The following is a 21,315-nucleotide window of genomic DNA, read 5'->3' on the forward strand; positions in this document are numbered from 1 at the left end:
CACTCAAAAAGAAGTAGTAGACCGAGACCACAGCTAAACATAAATCGGACTATGAGAGGAAAACGGAAGAAAACAACAACAAAAAAATTGAATGAAATGTTAACGAACATATTGACTCTCTATTTCAGGATCTAGAATAGGATCTGAGGAGGCCCTCTACCTGTACACCAGCGGGCCTGATCTCACCTCCATCATGCCCTGCAAATATGGCAAGCCCAGTGGGACATTCTCCAAGTTTGTCACTGAGGATGCCCTGAAGTGTGAGCAAGTACGAGAGCTTCTGATGAAGAGCAAGGATGTGGACACAACAGCTTTGGTCGTAAGTCTTTGTTAACATAAAGCTTATAGCACAAAATAAGCACTTATACGATATGAATTAGACAATGAAATGTTTTATTGTCGGTGTTGTTTTATCTTGTTGCCAGTTTCTGCATGTCACTTGTGTCAAAATGCGGATTGACGTTGCTGTTAAACCTTGTACTTGTCCTTTGTGAGTCAAGTGCTCTGTAAGCATAACAAATCCCTCCTATGTCTCCTTTATTGTTTCATTTCACGGTGTATGAGTAATGTGCTGTTCCAATTAGCTGTCATTAATGATACTGCACGGTAGGAAGTAATTTTTCCCCAATGGAAAAAGCTATTACTGTTAAGCTGCAGCTATTTCAGTGAGACTGAAAATAGTTTTTCTCCCATTAAATACTAATGGATTTGTTGATAATAGCTCTGCTGATTAGAAAAAGAAAAGAAGGGAGTTAGACAAGTAGAATGAATGATTTCGTCTCTGCATATTTTTAACTTCTGTTTTATTTTAGCTGAGTCTAACTCTGGTCTGAATCCATGCTTGAAATCAAAGTCTCAAGCTAGCTTGGCTCCTTTGCTTGGGTCTAAATGAATTTCAGCAGAAAGATCTGAAACAGTAAATACCTCAAAGTGTAAATAATGTAAAGTTAAAAGATGAACGTTTTGACTGAGGATGATAATTGTGTGTGTTTCTGTACAGGAGAGCTTGGCCATAGTGTATGCTCCCAGCAGTCCCAGAGTTTACACCATCTACGAGCCTGTAATCAGACTGAAGGGTCAGGCCAAGACGGTGGTTACCCAGCGGCCGTTCAGCTCCAAGGAAGTGCAGAGTGTTTCCCTGGAGATGAACTCTCTCAGAGCTCTGCTCCCCACCGAAACACAAGGCCTGCAGAGCGTCCTGCACAAGATCGGAGGAACAGGAAATTTCGTCTTCCTCTTTGCACAGGTACGACGGTGCTCTAACTGAGTCAGAGGATATCCTGGTTCTCTGTCCTGTGGATATAGATGGATGTGTCGGAGGGAAAGGAGGCCGTTTGTTTTAATAAAACAGAAAAATAAAAAAAATTCAGGTCAAATTCACCTGACAGCAATGTTGAAAAATGAGTCTCATAACTTCACATATCGATTACAGCAGCTTCTGCTTGTCAGCTGTTCCTCTTTTGCTCCTTAGCAACTTTTTCAGATGAAACAAAGGATGAAGGTTTTCAATTTCAAAACCATAAACGCATTATAAAGAAAAGGAGGTTGTACACCAGGGCTGAACTGGTTGAGTTGATCAGTAGAAAATAGACTGGCAACTATTTTGATAATCGGTTAATGTATTTTTCAAGTAAAAAATGCCAAATGTTATAATTCCAGCTTCTCAGATCAGAGAATTTACATTTGCATCTTTTTCTTATTTTAAAATGAAAGTAAATTTGATATCTCTGTTTTTGGACTATTGATCGGAAAAATAGACGACATGTGATGACTTCACCTTGAGCCCTAGGATATTGTGGATGCTGACCAAACACTTAATTAATGGAGATAATAACTGGCAGATTAATGAATTTTATAAATAATAATTAGTTGCACAGTACACTACAGTTTAGAGACCCATTTGAGAATATATGCCATACAAATACACAAACAAAATATATAAAGTTGCTTCATTACTTAACTGAAAGACAATAACAAAGCTGTGTTATTCTTATGAGTAATGCATATTTAAAGATGATGAAGTACCTCATGTTTAAACTGTCAGTTACAAGCCACTAGAGCTGCTATGATTAATCAATTAGTTGTTAACTATTAAATGAATCCCCTATTATTTTGACTGGTTTGAAAAAGTCAAAACTCTCTGACTCCAGCTTTTCTTTCCTCCTCTATGACAGTAATCTGTATTTCTTTGTGGATAAAAGAAGACATGTTGGGAAACACTAATTGACTTCTTTTTTCTGGTACAATTTTCTGACATTTTATAGACCAACAAACTAATTGAACGAGAGTATAATCTACTGATTAGGTTCTAAAGTAAACCTTAGTTGCAGCTCTACAAGCCACCTACCTGTGCAGGCTGAGGAAATTCATATCTGTGTCGCTGCACAGCAACTTGCCAGTAGAGACGATAGTTTTATGTCCCTTTTTAAAGACAAAGTTGAATATTGGCCACATGTCTGCTTTTGTGAGAACACAATAACTGAAGCAGGAACAGTAACTGCATCCTCTGGCCTGCATTGCTCACATTCATACATTTTTTTAATGGTTTTTTTGCTCTCCATCTTTCTTTTCTGTCTGTCACCTCCGGGTCTGCTGCCGTATCCAGACGGTGGAGCTAAGTGACTGTGAGAAGACCCAGGCTCTGGCCCTGCGGGTGCTGCTGTCTTTGTCCAAGTTTAACCAACACCGCATCCATGAAATGGACTGTTACCATGGTTACTCTATGATCCACCAGGTCCTCATCAAGTCCAAATGCATCGTGGGATATCATATGCTGAAAGTGAGTTGCACCTTGAACTCTTTGCTGTCTTCTACATACAGCCTCTGTGGATCTGTGCAGTGAAACATTTATTCTTTACCATGAACCTGATCTAACCCGACACACCGGTATGTCTCTGAGTGTTGGTGACCCCGCTGTTACTTGACCCTCTGGCTGTGTCTGTAATTGAGCCTTGTGATGACTGAGCACTGACATGGATTCTGTTTGATTTGATGAAACACTGAGCTCCTGCAGCGTCACACAGCACGTCTCATTGTCTCTGCCACGCTGGGCTTCCACGTACTGTATTGTATAGCACAGAACTGCACTGATTGGTGATATTAAACACTCAGAATCAGTCCTGTATGAAAAGGAGCATGCTGTGTTAAAGTTTTTCTTTTGTAGCATAAATAAAAAAGTACAAAGTTTAACCTTTTATTCACTTTAACTGAAATAACGTGTCAGGCAGATAAATAATGTCACTAACTGTGCAAAAGACCATAAGGTTTCTATGCTACCACAGTCCAGAGACCCAAAGGACTGCAAGATTTATAACCACTGCAGTGAAGCTGGTCACAAATGATAGAGTCTGATCAATACAGACGGGGCTGCTCAGGGAGTAGATGGCATTGGTTTTGACGGAGTGATAAGCACTCCAAAAAATTTCACGGAGAATTTATTGATGTCTGGGGCTCTGCAGTGTAAGGTTTTTTTCTGGAGACAGATAGCGATTATCAATATGTTGAGGCATGTGTCTTATGAGAGTGACCAGCACTCTATTATAGAAACACTGTAGAAGTGGCTGTATTTCTGATGTGGTGGCCTTAAATATTCTGTCTTTCTAGACGTTACTGGACGGGTGTTGCAGTGGACCCATCCTCATACTGGGGGATGATGGGCAGTTCCGTTTGGACCCTGAGTCCGTCGCTGTGGTTCAGGATATCAGGCTTCTCTCAGACATCCTGTTGGACTGGAAGATCTGGGCCAAGGCTGAGGTAAAACGTCACAGGATCAACCATGTTTCATTAGTGACAAGACAGACATTAAGAAGTAGGTGATCATCATACATTCAAATTAAGACACTGATTAAGTTGTTAAAAACGGAAACACTTCCATGCTGATATCTCGAGATCACAAGTTAATTATTTGTTATCTCGAGCTTGTTTGCTCATGATGATGGGTTAATGTAGTGAACAGACAATTTCTTTAGATAACGAGATCATTTATCACGAGAAAACTACTTCATGAGAGTGGAGCATGACATCATTGGAGTTTTAAAGCAAACAATATGAACTTTTTATCAACTTTTTTCATTTGTTGTGAGAATATTTTCTCTAGTGATTTTATATGATGGTATTTACATTATGGCTTATTACTGTAAAGGATAAGCTCACATACAGAGATCAACTTAGAGCAGATGTGTTACTGTCCGGTGGGCTACAACAATAAGGACTGAAGTTGGCATCGGGAAACTGGAAAAGAAACTTGGTGGGTGTTTGAGTGATATAATATAAATAAGTAAGATTGAAATACTGTCTGATGCGGTTTTCAATAATGGATACTCTTATCTGACATTTTGAGCTATGATCAGTTGCTACAGTTGTCATGACACCATGATAAACATTATAATTCATAAGTAACAAGAGGAAATGACCTTGTGATAACAGGTTGGATATCTCATTTTCTCAAGACAGCAAAATAATGAACTTTTGATCTCGAGATAACTCCATTTTAAAAATTAATACGGAGCAAGGCTGCTCTCAACCTCTGTAGTTACGAGGCATTTTCATTGTTTTTTTTATTTAAGTTAAATATGGTAAGTAAATCTACAGTGCAGATAAACTGATACTCTAGATTAGGGCTGTCATGATATCAGATGTTGACACTCACGATAACGATATTATTGCGATATCTTTAGAATTATTTATTTTTGGCAAATGAATCACCCTCCAAATACACAGAAAAATAGCCAGCAGCTGAAGAAAGATGATTTGCTGTTGTGTCATCAGACTTGAATATACAGAAAATTAGGAAAAGTGAAATATCATTAATGTTGAATGACTCCACTGAATCTGCACATTTCTAGTTTCTTTCCAAGGTCTGTTAATTTATTGATGAGGGGAAGAACATTCAAAACATCATCAGCTAATGATGAGCTGGTAATAAATTAATGCACCTCAGGAGGAGCGCTCAGTGGTCACAGGCTCATCAATTACATCTCATCCGTGTTTCTCCAAAATATCCCCAGAATAGTACAGTAATAGGTTTCAATTAATTTTCACCTTGATTTTATGTGTTTGGAGGAAACAACAGGTTATTAATTGTGCAGGCTGACTAGGTAAACAGTAAATACGTTAATTAAAGTGTTTGCACTGCTAATTTAGATTCCAACAGCTTTTAGTGCGTTAAAAAATAAACACTGATAAAATTGAAGAGGCTGAAATAATGAGTCCTGTATGTTTTGCATTCTATTCAGCCATTTTTTACTTTGTTGAGAAGTAATGTGCTCCCAGCTCCACCATTACCAGAAGCAGAACCAGTTAATGTGTCTGACTCTCCATTTATTCGCTGTTTGTGTGTTTTTTTTCTCTCAGTGTGGAGTTTGGGAAACACTGCTCACTGCTTTAGAGATCCTCATCAGGGTGCACCACCCTCATCAAGTCTTCAACATCCGTCAGTTCCTCAAAGCGGAAATAGTGCACCGCTTCCTGCTCACCTGCCAGGTGTTACAGGTACTGTCATAAAGCCGCTGTTATGACGCCACTTTTCTCTTCAGAGACTAACTGACCTGCATCGTGTTTGTTTTAAGGAGCATCGGGACGAGCATCTGACTGCCATCCCGCAGGAAGTCTGTCTGTCATTCGTCAAAATCATCCAGGAGGTGCTCGGCTCACCTCCGGACATGGACCTGCTGAAGCTGATCTACAACTTCCTGCTGGCTGTTCACCCACCCACCAACACTTACGTCTGCCACACTCCATCCAGCTTCTACTTCTCTCTACACATCGGTGAGGAAGCAGCGCAGTTGAAAGCAGCGCCTCAGTATGAGAGAGCCTTTAATTCAAGTTCTTTTGATGTCTCTTATTTGTCAGATGGGAAGCTGTACCAGGAGAAGGTGCAGTCCATTATGTACCTGAGACACTCGAGCAGTGGAGGAAAGTCTGCCAGCAGCTCTGTGCTGTCGCTCTCTCCGACTGTCTTCACTGATGCTCCACATGAAGGTGCAGCCACTTAGAAAAGATTTATTCTGACCGCTGCTCTTAACAGTCTGTCTTTATTAAACATCTTAAATATCTTTCCGACTACGCCATCTTTTATTCAAGCTTTTATTGTTCTACTCAGTTCTGCAATTTAAGCCTCTTTTGTCACCATAACCTTGCTTATTGAGTTTTATTCTTTTTAAATCGGAAGTGCTTAATAACTTCCGGAAAGGGCTGCATAATTTATATAGATTTGGCTGGAACACTTGCAAAAATACATTGTGCTAAAATGACATTTCCTGCACTGACCATGCTTACACAAGATATTTTTTTCCTGTCTCAACACGATTAAATGTACAATTCTGTCAGCGACCAGCCACAATTCTGCACTGCCACATCATGTTATTCATCACAGCCACAGGTCTATCAATACTGCAGTGCGCCTGCAGTGACCTTCAGTTCTAAAGTGTTATAATTTATAAGCGTTGAATCATTTTGTTCTGTCTTCCAGGCCATCTCCACGCTCCTTCTCCTGAACACGGAGGTGATGATCAGTCGTTACGCCCCCCTAGTCTGGCACCATCTCCGTACTCCTCCCCTCTACTGACACCTCGACTCGGACACGCCGGCTCGATTGAGGCAGGTGAAGGTGACCGCGGCTCCCTTGCCACTCAGCAGGCTCTCGGCAGCACAGAGACGCTGAAGAAGGGCGGAGGTGACGAGCAGCTCCTGAGCAGCTGTGAATCAGCGAAGACAATCTGCGACTCCAAGGACATAGGTGAGGGAGGAGCCCTGCGCACCCCTTCCATCAGCGTGGAGGAGGACCGGGACGAGGCGGCAGAGGTGGACAGCCTAGCAGAAGGCAGCGTAGGGGTGGAGTCCGAAGACAGGTTTGACTGGGCCAGTGACGAGGCACCACGCCGCCCGGACAGCCTGAAAGGCATCCAGTCGTTCCAGAGGAGCCACAGCAACCTGGCCAGCCTGGGCCTGGCCTTCCCAGCTCCAAACGGCTCGTTGGCAATCAGCCGCTGGCCCAGTGCAGCTGACCGAGGCTCCATGCCTGAAGACTGGGAGAGCTACACCTACTCTCCTAGCTATGAGAGGGCGCACAGCAAGACCGAGTCCAATGACAGGTACGCTGCCACATTAGCTTACTGGATACTCAATAAATCCTATCTATAAATGACTTATAACAGAGATGTGCACTCGAGTCATGGTGACTTTGATTTGAGTCGAATCAAGTCACTGTTTTGACGTTAACCTCCCGTGACTGGACTTGACTTGAGATATTATGACTGGAACAAAGTACAGGAACAAACGCCTTTTTTTTCTCTTTATAAAGAGCGGATACTGCAGGTAAGACTCGAGTATCTTGACGGTAGGACTTGACTTAACCGATGACTCTACTCGACCAGACTCGACTCGACCAAGAAAAAATAACTCGAAACCTGGTTGAGACTTGGAATGAAGAGTCACACGTCTGTCTATTTTTAATACTTTATCTAATTGCATGTCGATGTGGGTTTAGTTCTGGTGCATAACTCGGAAAAAGATAAATACATCACCCGTGAAGGGATTTGCATAATCAAAGTACAGCATTTGGTTATAGTTATAATCCTTCCCAACTTTGAAAATGATTTGTGCTGCAGTGAAAGTCTCACTTTCTTCTACCTGCCAGCTGTTGACTGAAGCTGATAGGAAGTTTAAAAGAAAAAGATTTTTGTCATTGTAATTCTGTTTTCTCAACAAAGTCACCTTTGTCGTTTTATTAGTCACAATGCGGTCTGTCTGACACGCAGACATCTGCTTTGATTTGTAGATGATTTTCAAGCTGTGCAAAAAACTCAAAAGACAAAAGAATGTCTTAGATCCAAATTCATGGCAGCTGTTTGTTTCATATTCTGATTTTACAGCTTTAACAGCTCCAGAGATGTTAATAAAAATAGAACATTTCGACAATATCTCCTCACTGATGAGTACAGTAGGTTGTTGTGTGATCGTGGATGAACAGCGTCTATTCTTTTTATGTTTTATACAACCGGGGTGCAAAATATTCACCCCCAGTTATCAAAAGAAATTTCTTCAGCACTTGATGTGGGTGGTGTTATTTTTTATTAGCTTTTTTTTTTTTTTTACCTGACGTGCCAGATTGTTTTTAACATATAAGTGAATCCAGCTTTTTCGCAAGTAACATTTTTTTTAGTGAATACAGAAATTTGTCTGCTGCCAAGCAGTTTCTCAATTCTGGCTGGGCTGGTGATAAAAATATCTTATTTGAACAGTCAGGCTCTCTATACAAAGTGACGAACGACACTTCAAGACATAAATATTATTTAAAAAAAAGAAAAATTGTCTGATTGTTCATGCACAGCCATTCAGCTCTAAAGTCTAAGCTGTGTCTGTCAGGTCCAGCACCGAGGACTGCCTGGTGCTGATCTGCTGTGGACTCTATGATCTCCTGCGGGGCATCTTGCTGCTGTTGCCTGACCTCATGCTCGAGGAGGTGATGGACAAACTCATCCAACCAGAGGCCCTCATCGTCCTGGTCAACCACTCATCACCTCTCATCCAGCAGGGAGTCATGAAGGTTGGTTCCGCATCCTCTCTGATGAGTCTTGTATTCTGTAAAGCAGGTTGATGTGATTTAGCAACAGGAGTCACATTTACTGCACTTATTATGCAGGTAGAATGCATTTTATGATTACAATTTCCGAAAGTCACATTTACACATTTTTTATGTTTTAAAAAGGCGCTGGTAGACAGATTTTGTTACCTTCGGACAGAGCCGGGCTAATTGCTTCCCCCTGTTTCCAGTGTTTATGCTAAGCTAAACTAACCAGACATGAGAGTGGTGTCAATCTCCTTAACTAACACTCTGCATAAAAGCAAGTAGGCAGGCAAAAAAGTCTAACTTTGATCCCCTGAGCCTCAGGATTGTAAGGAAAAAATATCGTACTCTGAAATTGGTGCCAGCGTGTTAGTAAAGTATCACAATGGATGCCTAGCTTTAAGGCTGTACCCTACCTCATTTTATTAATGCCCTCTCTCCCAGCTGCTGGATGCCTATTTCACCAGAGCCCTCAAGGAGCAGAAGGAGAAATTCTTGAAGAATCACGGCTTCTCACTGCTAGCCAACCAGCTGTACATCCACCAGGGCAGCCAGGGGCTCCTCGAATGCTTCCTGGAGATGCTGTTTGGACGGCCGGTGGGCCTGGAAGAAGAGTGAGTCCAGGGACAGTACACTTAATCATCACCTACTGCTTTATCTTTTAATATTATGCATAGACTTTTCTGCTGTCTGAATAAATGTCTTTGATAACACGTTTCCGTGCTCCTTTCACCACAATTTTTCATTTCTGTCATTTTCCAGTCTGGACCTGGAGGAAATGGAAAATATCTCACCCTTCAGAAAGCGCTGCATCATCCCAGTGTTGGGCCTTATTGAGAACTCCCTGTATGAGAACTCCTTGGTGCACAACATCCTGTGTATGCTGCTTCAGCTTCTCAACGCCTGCCCCAAGCTGGCAGACATCCTGCTAGACCACGGGCTGCTCTACGTGCTCTTTAACACCCTCTCCACCCTCAATGGCATGGAGAATGGGTATGACTGCCAGAATAAGAGGATGATTCATTCAAACACCTCCATGTGTTCATGGGCTTTTGTCTTGAACCTTTGAGCCATGACTTAAATCATTAATCCTCTCACTGCTCATTGATCTGGCATATGCGAGCGGCAGACTTCCTCTGCTTCATTTTGTTTTGTTCTTCCTCTTTTTCTCCCTCTGCAGTATTCCCCTGAACGACTACAAGCTTCTGGTGTGTGACATCCAGCAGCTGTTAGTGGCTGTGACGATCCACTCCTGCAGCTCTTCAGGGTCCCAGTACTTCCGCATCATCGAAGACCTCATTACCTTGCTGGGTTTCATGCAGACCAGCAAGATGCGCCGCACACAGGGTGAGGACTGCATTACTGAAACTCAATACACTTGCAAAATACATCAGTGTTCATCAACTATTCTCTGCAGTCGTAGATGATATCAGGCTGTCAAGCTCTGCTGCAGGAAGTCACTGGGCTGTCGCTTCATTATCTATAGTTCCAGAGTGGAAACTCATTTGGAAAAAATAGAGAAATATCGCACATCTCCATCATGTCGCCAAATGGTTTTCTCTCATTTTTCCCGACATTTGCTTTCTGATATTATCTCTTCCTTCTCTTCCTCATTAGCACTTATTTATTAGCCCTTTTTAAATCTGATATAATCATTCTGTGATCAGGAAACATTACAAAGGCATCATGGCTCAGTGCATGGCACCATTTATTTGTGGTCATTTGTCATTGACTGTTACTACTGCCCTCATTGAGTCTCATGCAAGACTTTTTTTATGTCCTGAACTTCTCTTAATTTTTAAAAATCTTACTTGCAAATGACTCAGTTCTTTAAACGAGTGCAACTTGTTCATGAGGAAGCGCACATTTGTGAGATCATTAGCATAACCCACTACCCCTAATTGCGATATAAAGCTGCCTTTTTGGCTCTGTTTTTCGGCAAGTGTCATCATTAAAAGTGTTACCCAAGACAAAAAGGAAGAATTTAAAATCTTCAGATGAAAATGCAACACACTTATTTGTGTAAGAAGTTGTATTAATATTACTGCAGCTGCCAGCGCTGTGTCATCACAGAGCCGCACAGAGACTTAAGTAAAGAGGAATGGCCTGATATGAAGTTAAAAGCCGAATAACGTTTCATCTTTATTTTAATCAAAGGGGCTCTGTGGAACTTCTGGTTGTTAGTTTATGTTAGAAGACTCCATTTCTAAATTAACGTTTGCTCTCTGTTAGTGGAGTGGATAGAGGCACTGAGACAATGCACTCGAGAATGTACGTAAAGTCACATCCTTTGGACTGTTACGGAAAATCCAACCAGAGTCCTTCACTAACAAATCCACAGTCCAGCAGCATTAAACAAAAACAAATCATCCACAGGCTTTGACAGGCAACTGAGAGAGACGGGGAAGGTCTCATTTTAAACGTTACGTTACAATCCGCTCACATATGGCCAATAAAAGAGTGATTAATACATGTAAATTGTTACAAATTGTCAGATAGAGACACTTTTTTGACCTGTTAAACCTCAAAATTAATACAGATCAAAGGATAATATTTAGTGTGTTCATACCTCCATGGAGAGAGGCAGAATGTCTGTTCATCACTAGTATGACATGCCTGGATCCTTCATGAATCACATTTGTACACGAGAAAATTCTCAGGTATGGTATAGCTACAATGCACCTGCGACAGTTCGGTTTGTACGTGGGGTTTTTGCATGATGTTCGTCGTCAGTCACTCATGTAGTCATCAGGTTTCAACTTCTGACATGAAAAAGTTTATTTGTATCTCCCTAGAGATGGCAGTGGCTTTGCAGTTCCGCGTCCTCCAGTCAGCGATTGAGTTCATAAAGACAACGGCCAATCAGGAACCTCAGAAGTTGAGCAGCTCTGTTAATGCTCCGAGCTCTCCACATCACGCCATTTATCAGAAGCGGAAGAGCATCGCGGGTGAGTATTTCAAACTGGTTAGGTAGTAGTTGAGAGTGTCGAGGTAGAACTGAGCACCATTTGTTTTCAGGTATTTCTCACATCTCACCTGTCTGTTCTGTTCATTGACCGTCTCCTCATCTGAAGGTTCCATTGCCATGAAAGACTCCATTATCCCTCGCATCCCCAGGCAGCACTACTGCTCCTATGGCCAGATCCCCCTGTCCCCTCCCTTCAGCTTCCTGTCCCAGGACACCCCCCTCCCCTCCCCCTCTGGGGCTCCATCCTACATGCTCCACTGTGACGCAGGTAGCTCGGACTGAGGTCCACAGCGGAGGACATCCTCCCTGTCACGGGGCATGTCTCCCACGTTTGCTGTGAACTCACCATTTCCCCCTGTCGCTCACCTTGGGGGCTAATTTGCCCGGTACCCTCGTGCGCTACTGGTGCCTTTTGTGTGTGCATGTTTGGATGCTTAACTCAATCAGAGTTAAGCATTTTAGCACAGATGGCATTTTGATCAGCAAATCTCTATAATCTTCTCTGTGTTCAATGATTTATGAGAGATTTGCATAACCTCACTCTGAACTTGAAGAAAAAAAGCTTCAGTGCTTCTTCTAGAAAAATGGCGTATAATTATGTGCACGACTGAGCATGAACCAACATTGTGCTTGTAGGCCGACGCCGGTTCTCTCTGGCCCAGACCGATTCTCTCCTGATGCGGATGCGCTCCGTAGCCAGCGATGAGCTCAACCAGATGATGCAAAGAAGGATGAGCCAGGAAAACCCCATTCGTGCCAGTGAGACTGAGTTCGTCCAACGGCTGCAGAAACTCATGGTTCTTGCTGTCAACAGACTCATTTACCACGGTACAAAATGGTTCTTCTCCCACTTATCCACTCTGATCTTCTCTATTTTTTCCTTCATTTTATGAGAGCGTAAAGCTAACTTGCTGTCTAATCCCAGTTCTGTTTCTCTCCTGTTTCAGATGTGAGTCAGGACTTATTTGACCTGCTGAATATTCCCGACTCTCCGGACCAACAGCTTTTCACACCAGATCCAGGTGATCAACCACCGGATGAGAGTGGCTCCGCCTCTGTCCCACACTCTCCTACTCCTTTCACCCTGCCACCTGCCAGCAAGAAAAGCTTTCAGAAAGACATCCTCAAACTCATGATGGACGGGATCAAAATCAGCCTGGTATGAAGACTCTCACTCAGCAACTGGTTCATGCTTTAGAAAGCTGTAAAATGCGACTGTGTGTTGATTGTTTGGTTCTTACAGGGAAGCACGGGTCGAGGGGGAGCCCCACATCAGCAGTGGCGAAGAATCTTATGGTCGTGTCGGGACACTTTCCGGGTGCAAATTGGCCGCCTGCTCGTGCACACACTCAGCCCTGCGCTTCCCCTGTGTGACAGGAAGGAGGCGCTGGAGTTTGTGTTTGATGCCAGACATTTGGATATCCTGAAGGAGAGCCTCAGCCCGGCTCTAGAGGTGAGAATGAGGGCAAGTCATCATTAACGTCAGCTTGGCTTTACCTACCGAAAGCAGAAACTCCTTTTTTGTGTTTGTTTTTGAGCTCTGTTTGTTATTTTCACTCCTACAGACAAGTTTTCCTGCAGCTGTCAGGTCATGTATCTAAAATAACTCTGATACATGTTTTTCTGCTCTTCTCCAGCACTCTTGCATTGCCATGGGACTCTTCTTTCACTCTGCATCCTCCTCTCAGAATTTACTAACTGTCAACAGGCAGGATAGGGCTCGTTTCCTGTCCATCACTGAAACCAATTTGCTTTAGACACTAATTAAATTTTAATTTGTGCTCCTCTTTTTCTCTCTTTCACTCAGCATGGACCAAAGCTGTCACTGTACCTGTACGAGATGCTGCACGATCACAAGGACAGCCTGACCAAAGACGAGCAGAACGCCGTGGGTGTATTCATGACCTCGCTCAAGCTTTGTGGCCATCGCTGCATCCCACCCAATGCTCCACACAAACAAGACTTGCTCAAGGCCATAAAAGAGGTAAGTCCTGCAAAGACACTGAGATGTTAAAGGGAAGCAAAGCAGTATGAAATATCAACTTGTGTTTTCTGGTCGTCAGTAAATGTTACATGCAGCCTGTCAGGTTTAGTTTTCAACCAGAGAATGAAGAATAAACATGTTCACTTCTTATTCATACAGGAAAAAGTCAAGTATGAAGCAGAAGAGAAAACAAGCAAAGTGGCATGGGAAAAGAAAATGGCCAACACTCAGAGGAAGTGAGTAGAGGCTTTTCTCCAATCTCCGTGAGATTGATGTTCAGTCCAAAGAAATATTGCTTAAGAATCGTATCTTTGTTACAATCATTTATTAACTCCGTTCTTCCTTATTGCTCTGCAGTCTCATCCAGAGGCTGGATGGAAAGTCCAAGGACATTTCCAAGATTGCAGCTGATATCACTCAGAATGTGTCTCTGCGTCAAGGCATGGAGAGAAAGAAAGTCATCCAGCACATCAGGGGACTCTACAAAACTGACCTCAGCGCCAGCCGCCACTGGCAAGAGCTGGTGCAACAACTCACACATGATCGGTGGGCATTGAAATTTAAATCCCACAAGGGCTTATGCAATGTTGGAAAAAGAGTGCAATAATTCTGTCATTCCAATGGTGATTATTTTTCTGGTCATTTTCTTAAAATTAGGTTGCAGTTTGAATAAACACATTTAGATTCATTACAGACATGCAGAGCAACATGATACCTTAGAAGTAAATACAGTTTATAAAAAAGCTTTTTGATCTATAAACTTTTGGATCTGTATCCAGTGAGGCGGGACTTTAGGCTCAGAGTCGACAGTCATGCTAACAGCTCTGTTAATCTGTACTAATGCACAGCTCAGAGCTAAATGCTAACATCATAATGCTAACATGCATTATGTACAATCCACATAATAGTTCTTGAGGTGTTTCAGTTTTGACTCCTGTGGTTGACAGACTATTTAAAGCAACGTTATGTAGAAATTGGCTTTTTGTGTGATTTGGTGCAACACCACTCGTAAATACAAACCCCAGGTCTGTAACAATTTGTCAGATGTAATGTAGGTGTTGACTACAAACAAAACTCATAACGTTATAAGGATGTTATGTGTTGAGAACTTGTATGTTGAAACGTGTTAATGGATGTAACCCTGTGATCCTGCCCTCTCACTGAAGGTACATAATGCAGAAACAAGTGATGGGGGGGGCGGAGCGGCTGCGACAGAGACACCATTCACCCTATTACAAGACACTGATAATAATAGAGCTTAAAAGAACTCAGGTTGCTGGGAGGCCAACAGGACAGATTGGAGGGCAGGGTGAGAGAGTGGGTTTAGTTATAATCGGGTCATAGGAGGTTTTAATGGAGGTTGGAAAACCTTTCTAATAAATTTCGATCAAACTTCATTTGAAATGTTCAGGCGGAGCACACCACTGTGCTTAGCTTGAGTTTTCCTGTAGTCTTTTTTTATAATATTATTCAATTAAATGCAAAACATTTATTTTTGCATTTGATATCACTTTTTGTACATCTATAATGCACAGAAAGTATGTGGATATATTAGTGTGTATGTCTTTTGTGATGCCACATTTTACTTCAGTTCAATTGATTTATATATGTAGCATATGAACAACCTAAGTTCCGTATCAATAACCATCTCAGAAAATATCCCTGTTCCACGATATTGCACTATTATTATTATTATTATTATCAGTTACAGTGACCCTTAAAGTAATGAAAATAGAGTTTTGTTTTTGGTTGAAGAAATGCTTTAATCATTTTACAAAACACTTCATCCTGACTGTCATGAAACTTGATATAAGCTTGAAATCCAAATGTTTTTTATGACACTTGTATGGTAGCATTCAGTACCGTAGATAAGTAAATGCTCACAGTACAATATTCAATTCATACCACCTTGAAATTGGTATATCGCTGCAGCCCTAATCTGAGCCAAACAACACTGAGCACATGACCTCAGTGTCCTTTTCGCTTGCTACAGCCCTCTAATGAGGCTATTTCTGTTTTGATGTGAGTAGACAAAGTGTTTGACGGCTCTGTAACGGTCTGTTTCAGCGCGGTTTGGTATGACCAGACATCCTACCCAACGTCATGGCAACTGGACCCCACCGAAGGACCAAACCGGGAGAGACGGCGACTCCAGAGATGCTACCTCACCATTCCTAACAAATACCTGCTGAAGGACAGACGCAAGTCTGAAGGTGAAAAAGCTCGTTATTACAGCAAAATGCCAAATTCCTGTCTAGTACAAGTGTGTTTGTGTCCTTTGGTGTCCTTAATCTGACCTCCATGTCTTGTTTAGATACAGCAAAGGCAGCACTGTCCTTCCTGTTTGAGGATAAGACCCACTCCTCCTTCTCCTCCACTGTCAAAGACAAAGCCACCAGCGAGCCCATCAGGTACAATTTTCTACGTCTCCGTCACTCCACCTGTCTGTAAGCCTTTAGTAAACATCATATCGCTCTCAGGCAGCCAGGAGGATCTGAAGGAGGCACATAAATGTCTCATCAACTTGTGCTACATTTGAGAGGAGTGTTTGCTTTATTCAGACGTTGTGTTTCTTGTATGAGAAATGTCGTCTCGTCCCTAGGTTCACCAGGCGGTGCATCAGCGTCGCCCCCTCCAGAGAGACAGCAGGGGAGCTACTTCTGGGTACGACACTGTCCATCTCTCACAGCTGCTCCATGAATAATACAGTCAGCCGGTCACAAGGAACATAGAGTAATGTGCTCCCTCTGAGGCACTAGAGAATAAGTGTTTGTTATTCAGTAGGGGAAGCTTGTGTTTGTCTTGCTCTTAGTACACCAAGTCTCACTCGCCTTGTGCTGTCTCACAGGAAAGTCTGGGATGTACTTCGTGGAGGACAACGCCGCTGACGCTCATGACAACCAGGTAAAGCCGGAGGACTGTTGAGGATTATTCTCCGCCAGAGGCATGACGCTGTGTGTTACATGAGTTGCCCTGGATACTCAACAGGGAATGTGTTGATGTGTTTGGACAGAGCCTTCACGGGGAGACCGAGGCACCGTCTTTCTCCTGGACGTACGAGGAGATCAAGGAGGTGCACAAGCGCTGGTGGCAGCTAAGAGACAACGCTGTGGAGATATATCTCACCAACGGCCGGACCCTGCTGTTAGCCTTTGACAACACCAAGGTGAGGAGAAGACACAAGTCACATGGAATAAAAGAAAGGGGAGCCATGTTGTGGCTGAAAACTGGGCAACTTATCTGAATTATATGAAAAATTCTTATTTTTAGTGTTTTGTGAAAGTACAAATAGTCATCCCTACAATATTGTCGCAATATGGAAACCAAAAATATTGTGATATTCGATTTTGTCGCACATTTATGAAGACATTTATCAAAATATTGAGCTATAATCATGAAGCACAATGTTCCAGTGTGTTAACTGTAGCTGTTTATTCCATTATTGCAAAAAACTGTTTTGGCTTCTCATCCAACACTAGACTACCCAGCAGATCACAAGATAAATATTCAGACCCTGTTTGATTTGAATAAAAAAATGTAGTCGCACAGGGCGGACTGTGAAGGAATTGACGAGATTAAAGTCCCGAATGCTCAAAGAACAAGATGCATGAACAGACAAAATCCTGCAGCTTTAAAAAAAAACAACAAGAAAATGTTTGTGGTGAGAGTTAATAATTGAAAAACCTTTTCTGTATTCTATCACTGATACCAGCTGAGCCCTGTAGTATTTCGTGCCAGGAATCAATGACGATGATCAATCATGATAATAAGATACAGAACCATCACCACTCAGGAACGCAGGAAAAAAACCTTTTTACTTTCAGTGAAATACTGGAAGAATGAAACAATATGATTGGACAACGAACTTTTAATCAGTTTTACAGGAGGTATTTCTAATACAGAAACATCAGAGGAGGCCAAACAGATAATCTGTTGTCCTCACATTGTCTGTGGACACAAAACTTGTACTTGTACTAACAGCTGTACTTTCTACTTTGCGCTAACAACATACATCAAAATGGTGGTGAACGTGGTGAACATTATACCTCAGCATGTTAGCATGCAGATATTAGCATTTCACAGAGCTGCTAGCATGGCTGTAGACTCTGTTACAGTTTGTTTTGAGACATTTTTTACAGGTCCTGGTTGGACAGGGACATTTGGGGAGTTTGGTCAGCTACACCTTAATGCCACCACAGCCTCAGTTGTTTACTGAGGTTATTAATGGTTGAATATTAAATAGCAGCATTCAGTATGTTCAATTTTATCTTCATCATCTCTCTGAATGGCAAGTATTCTCCCAGGAGCTGAGAATTGATTTGGCGGACAAGCTTTAGCTTTTAGATGAATGAAACTAAACCTCAGAACTAATTGAGTCGTTTTATGTGGATCAGCAGCTCCCTGAAGGCGCCAGGCTCATTTCTTTCAGTGGTTCAGACAGCACAACAGTTAATTCATCAAACTGTGTCATTCAGATTACATTTAGATAAGACTTTTTTATTTCAAACATGTAGAAAAAATGGATAAATGAAATGTATGAGTAAGAAAAACAACCAATGAATTTATCAGTGAACAAACAGCAAACTCACAATAAACAACACAAACAGATAATTCATGTCCAAAGAAGAGTAGGAAGGAGTGAATACGACCCTCTTTTTTTATATTTTATCCATAAACCTTTAGAGTAGAACAGGAGTAATTATAACATTTGTCATTTAGCAGTTTTTCCATGTTCCACTTGAGTCCCGACACCAGAGTTGTAAAACATCTCACTGTTTTCTGTGTTCGTGCTTTAGTTCCGTGACGACGTCTACCACAACATCCTGACCTCTGACCTGCCCAACCTGCTGGAGCATGGCAACATCACGGCGCTCACTCAGCTGTGGGGCTCGGGACAGATCTCTAACTTCGAGTACCTCACGCATCTCAACAAGCACGCGGGCCGCTCCTTCAACGACCTCATGCAGTACCCGGTGTTCCCCTTCATCCTGCGAGATTACACCAGCGAGACGATCGACCTGCAGGATCCCAACATCTACAGGTCAGTGCTGGGTGGCAGAACTGGCACTTGAGGTTTAGTTATATCACCGAATAAATGTGAAACGAAAATGTTATTAGAAAATTACATGATCAAATGTGTGAAGTTTTTAAAATAACTTCTGATTTATGCCAGAGCCACCACACGTATAGTTTTAAATCAAGACAGATGCAGTTAATTGACATATTGTAATATTTATTTATTTATTGACGACAAAAAGGCTGAGGTGAAGACTCATGACCCAGGAATCATTTAAAATAGGAGAATTGCTTCCATGCGTCACTGTTGAACACGCTTCATTACCGCTCTGCTTACTTTCTGTTGTCATGCAGGAATTTAAGCAAACCCATCGCAGTGCAGTCAAAAGAGAAAGAGGATCGCTACGTGGATAATTACAGGGTAAGGCCTGTTGTAACTGTGTTTTGCGAGTGTGCTGAGTGTTTCCATAAGAAACACATCAACAAAGTGTTTGTGTGTGTGTTGTGCAGTACCTCGAGGAGGAGTACAAGAAGGGGATCCGTGAGGACGACCCCATGCCTCCCGTCCAGCCTTACCACTACGGCTCACACTACTCCAACAGCGGCACCGTGCTGCACTTCCTGGTCCGAATGCCTCCTTTCACCAAGATGTTCCTGGCGTACCAGGGTGAGTCACACGTAAACTCTGACTCAAAGTTACTCACATTAAGGCAGTTTTTTTTTTATTATTATTATTATACAAGGATTTTAAAGAGGGAATTTTGGATTTGGTTTTTATCACTCCATAAATAAATTTAAAAAAAATTATTACCATGCTTTAAGGATAAAATGGTTATGAATTATATATAAGCACACAAAAAAAACCTTCAGAATATAGATGGGAATAAAAAGTTTGGTGTGTGTAAGTGTTACTGAACCACTTCAGCGTTCTTTCCGACCTTGAGACCTCAAAAGAGCTCAATTTGTTTCCTTATTCTGGTGACTTAAATAATTAAAATAGCAAATTAAGAACACTGCAGCAGCTTTTTATTTAAATACTTTCAATTCTCATTAGAAAAATCAACACGTCAGATGTTACGAAATACTTTCTCTCCATTTACATAAAAAATGGCCAAAATCTTGAAAGTGTCTCCCCCTTAAACCAAGAGAATCAGAAAGAGCATTGTGTTTTACACGACCAATAGTGCAGCACAGTAAATGTTGCCTGACTGACAGTCCAGGGCTCTTTAACAGTAGCTAATTATCATACATCTCCAAAAAGCTTTTAGCAGCACAGAGTGCCACCTGTCTGCATTTCATTGGCTGCTCCATCTTAGTTGATGCGGAGGCTTTTATTACTCAAATGCTGGAACGTCCTGATGTCAGATCTCACTGAGCAGCACGTTGCCGTGTTGCATCACATGTATTAGCCATGAAAGGTTACTTCATCTCTCCACTTTTCTCTGATCAACTCCTCGCCCTTCCCCTCCTCTTTTCCGTTTCTTTCTTTCTTGTTAATTCTTTTTTCATTCAGTCCGTCTCTCTCCTCTGATCCTCCGAGGCATCTTTTTATGTGATCGTGAATGTATTCAGCGAGCGTGGTGTCTAAGGTCATGAAAGGGGATCTTTTCAATCAGTGAGTTGAATCTGTAATTAGATTGTCTTTGGCCTTCATCAGACCAGAGCTTTGATATCCCGGACCGGACGTTTCACTCCATGAACACCACATGGCGCCTGTCCTCCTATGAGTCTATGACTGATGTCAAAGAGCTCATCCCAGAGTTCTTCTACCTCCCAGAATTCCTGGTCAACAGAGAGGGTAATTATTATAATCTCTACACTTATACCAGCATACATTTTTCATAGCTTCCATAAATTAAAATCTTAATTTTTTTTTTTTTTCACAGGTTTTGATTTTGGTGTTCGTCAAAATGGAGAGAGGGTGAATCACGTTAATTTGCCACCCTGGGCCCGCAACGACCCACGTCTGTTCATCCTGATCCACCGACAGGCGCTGGAGTCGGACCAGGTCTCCCAGACGCTGTGCCAGTGGATCGACCTGGTGTTTGGGCTCAAGCAGAAAGGCAAAGCTGCCGTCCATGCCATCAACGTCTTCCATCCCGCCGTAAGCAGCCACCTATTTCATCACGTTGGCGAGAAAGTATTAGTTATTTCTTACGTATGTTTTCTTAAGTTTTCATTTCATTTTTAATAGACATATTTTGGCATGGACGTCTCGGCTGTAGAAGACCCGGTGCAGCGACGGGCCCTGGAGACAATGATCAAGACATATGGACAGACACCCAGGCAGCTCTTCAACGGCTCTCATATCAGCAGGGCCGGCCCCAAACTCATGATGGAGGGGGAGCTGCCAGCAGCCATGGGTCTCCTGGTTCAGCTGGCCTTTAGAGAAACCCGAGAACAGGCCAAGGAAATAGTCTGCCCGGTAATCTCCTCTGCTTTGGTATCGACTGTAGCAGCCTGCTGTGCCCTGAGGAAGACATGACTTAACACATCGTCCATGAAATGATCTGCTGCTCACCTGGCAATTTCCTCTTCCTCCCCCCACAGAGCCCACTCCCGTGGATCAAAGGTCTGAAGTGGGGCGAGTACGTGGGCTCGCCCTCCGCTCCGGACCCAGTGGTGTGTTTCAGCCAGCCGCACGGGGAGAGGTTCGGATCCCTGCTGGCTCTGCCAACGCGAGCCATCTGCGGGCTGTCCCGCAAGTTCTGCCTCATGATGATTTACAGCAAAGAGCAGGGTAGGAAGTCACTCTAAAGTCAGCCTGGGTGTACAGTATGT

The 21,315-nt window shown here is 42.5% G+C and overlaps 1 protein-coding gene across 11 annotated transcripts in view; it reads left to right on the forward strand.

Annotated features, from left to right (window-relative positions):
* Positions 1-21,315, forward strand: part of lyst (lysosomal trafficking regulator) — a 67,501-nt gene that overhangs the window by 41,524 nt on the left and 4,662 nt on the right. For 9 of the 11 annotated variants that reach the window (XM_084375722.1, XM_084375732.1, XM_084375726.1 and 6 more), the window contains 31 exons: positions 129-319; positions 1,001-1,246; positions 2,606-2,779; positions 3,604-3,753; positions 5,353-5,490; positions 5,568-5,766; positions 5,851-5,979; positions 6,470-7,091; positions 8,365-8,545; positions 9,011-9,180; positions 9,329-9,559; positions 9,747-9,913; positions 11,362-11,514; positions 12,171-12,362; positions 12,482-12,693; positions 12,778-12,987; positions 13,342-13,518; positions 13,678-13,754; positions 13,876-14,064; positions 15,586-15,731; positions 15,833-15,929; positions 16,121-16,182; positions 16,367-16,422; positions 16,532-16,684; positions 18,315-18,559; positions 18,889-18,955; positions 19,045-19,201; positions 20,192-20,332; positions 20,421-20,638; positions 20,729-20,959; positions 21,085-21,274. In XM_084375722.1, coding sequence (XP_084231848.1) covers positions 129-319; positions 1,001-1,246; positions 2,606-2,779; positions 3,604-3,753; positions 5,353-5,490; positions 5,568-5,766; positions 5,851-5,979; positions 6,470-7,091; positions 8,365-8,545; positions 9,011-9,180; positions 9,329-9,559; positions 9,747-9,913; positions 11,362-11,514; positions 12,171-12,362; positions 12,482-12,693; positions 12,778-12,987; positions 13,342-13,518; positions 13,678-13,754; positions 13,876-14,064; positions 15,586-15,731; positions 15,833-15,929; positions 16,121-16,182; positions 16,367-16,422; positions 16,532-16,684; positions 18,315-18,559; positions 18,889-18,955; positions 19,045-19,201; positions 20,192-20,332; positions 20,421-20,638; positions 20,729-20,959; positions 21,085-21,274 — 5,571 coding nt within the window. The remainder of the gene's footprint in view (positions 1-128; positions 320-1,000; positions 1,247-2,605; positions 2,780-3,603; positions 3,754-5,352; positions 5,491-5,567; positions 5,767-5,850; positions 5,980-6,469; positions 7,092-8,364; positions 8,546-9,010; positions 9,181-9,328; positions 9,560-9,746; positions 9,914-11,361; positions 11,515-12,170; positions 12,363-12,481; positions 12,694-12,777; positions 12,988-13,341; positions 13,519-13,677; positions 13,755-13,875; positions 14,065-15,585; positions 15,732-15,832; positions 15,930-16,120; positions 16,183-16,366; positions 16,423-16,531; positions 16,685-18,314; positions 18,560-18,888; positions 18,956-19,044; positions 19,202-20,191; positions 20,333-20,420; positions 20,639-20,728; positions 20,960-21,084; positions 21,275-21,315) is intronic. The other 2 variants (XM_084375728.1, XM_084375727.1) reach the window with 2 other exon arrangements.

The sequence above is a fragment of the Pagrus pagrus genome, assembly GCF_965226575.1.
Source record: "Pagrus pagrus genome assembly, chromosome: 15".
Classification (NCBI taxonomy): Eukaryota; Metazoa; Chordata; class Actinopteri; order Spariformes; family Sparidae; genus Pagrus; species Pagrus pagrus.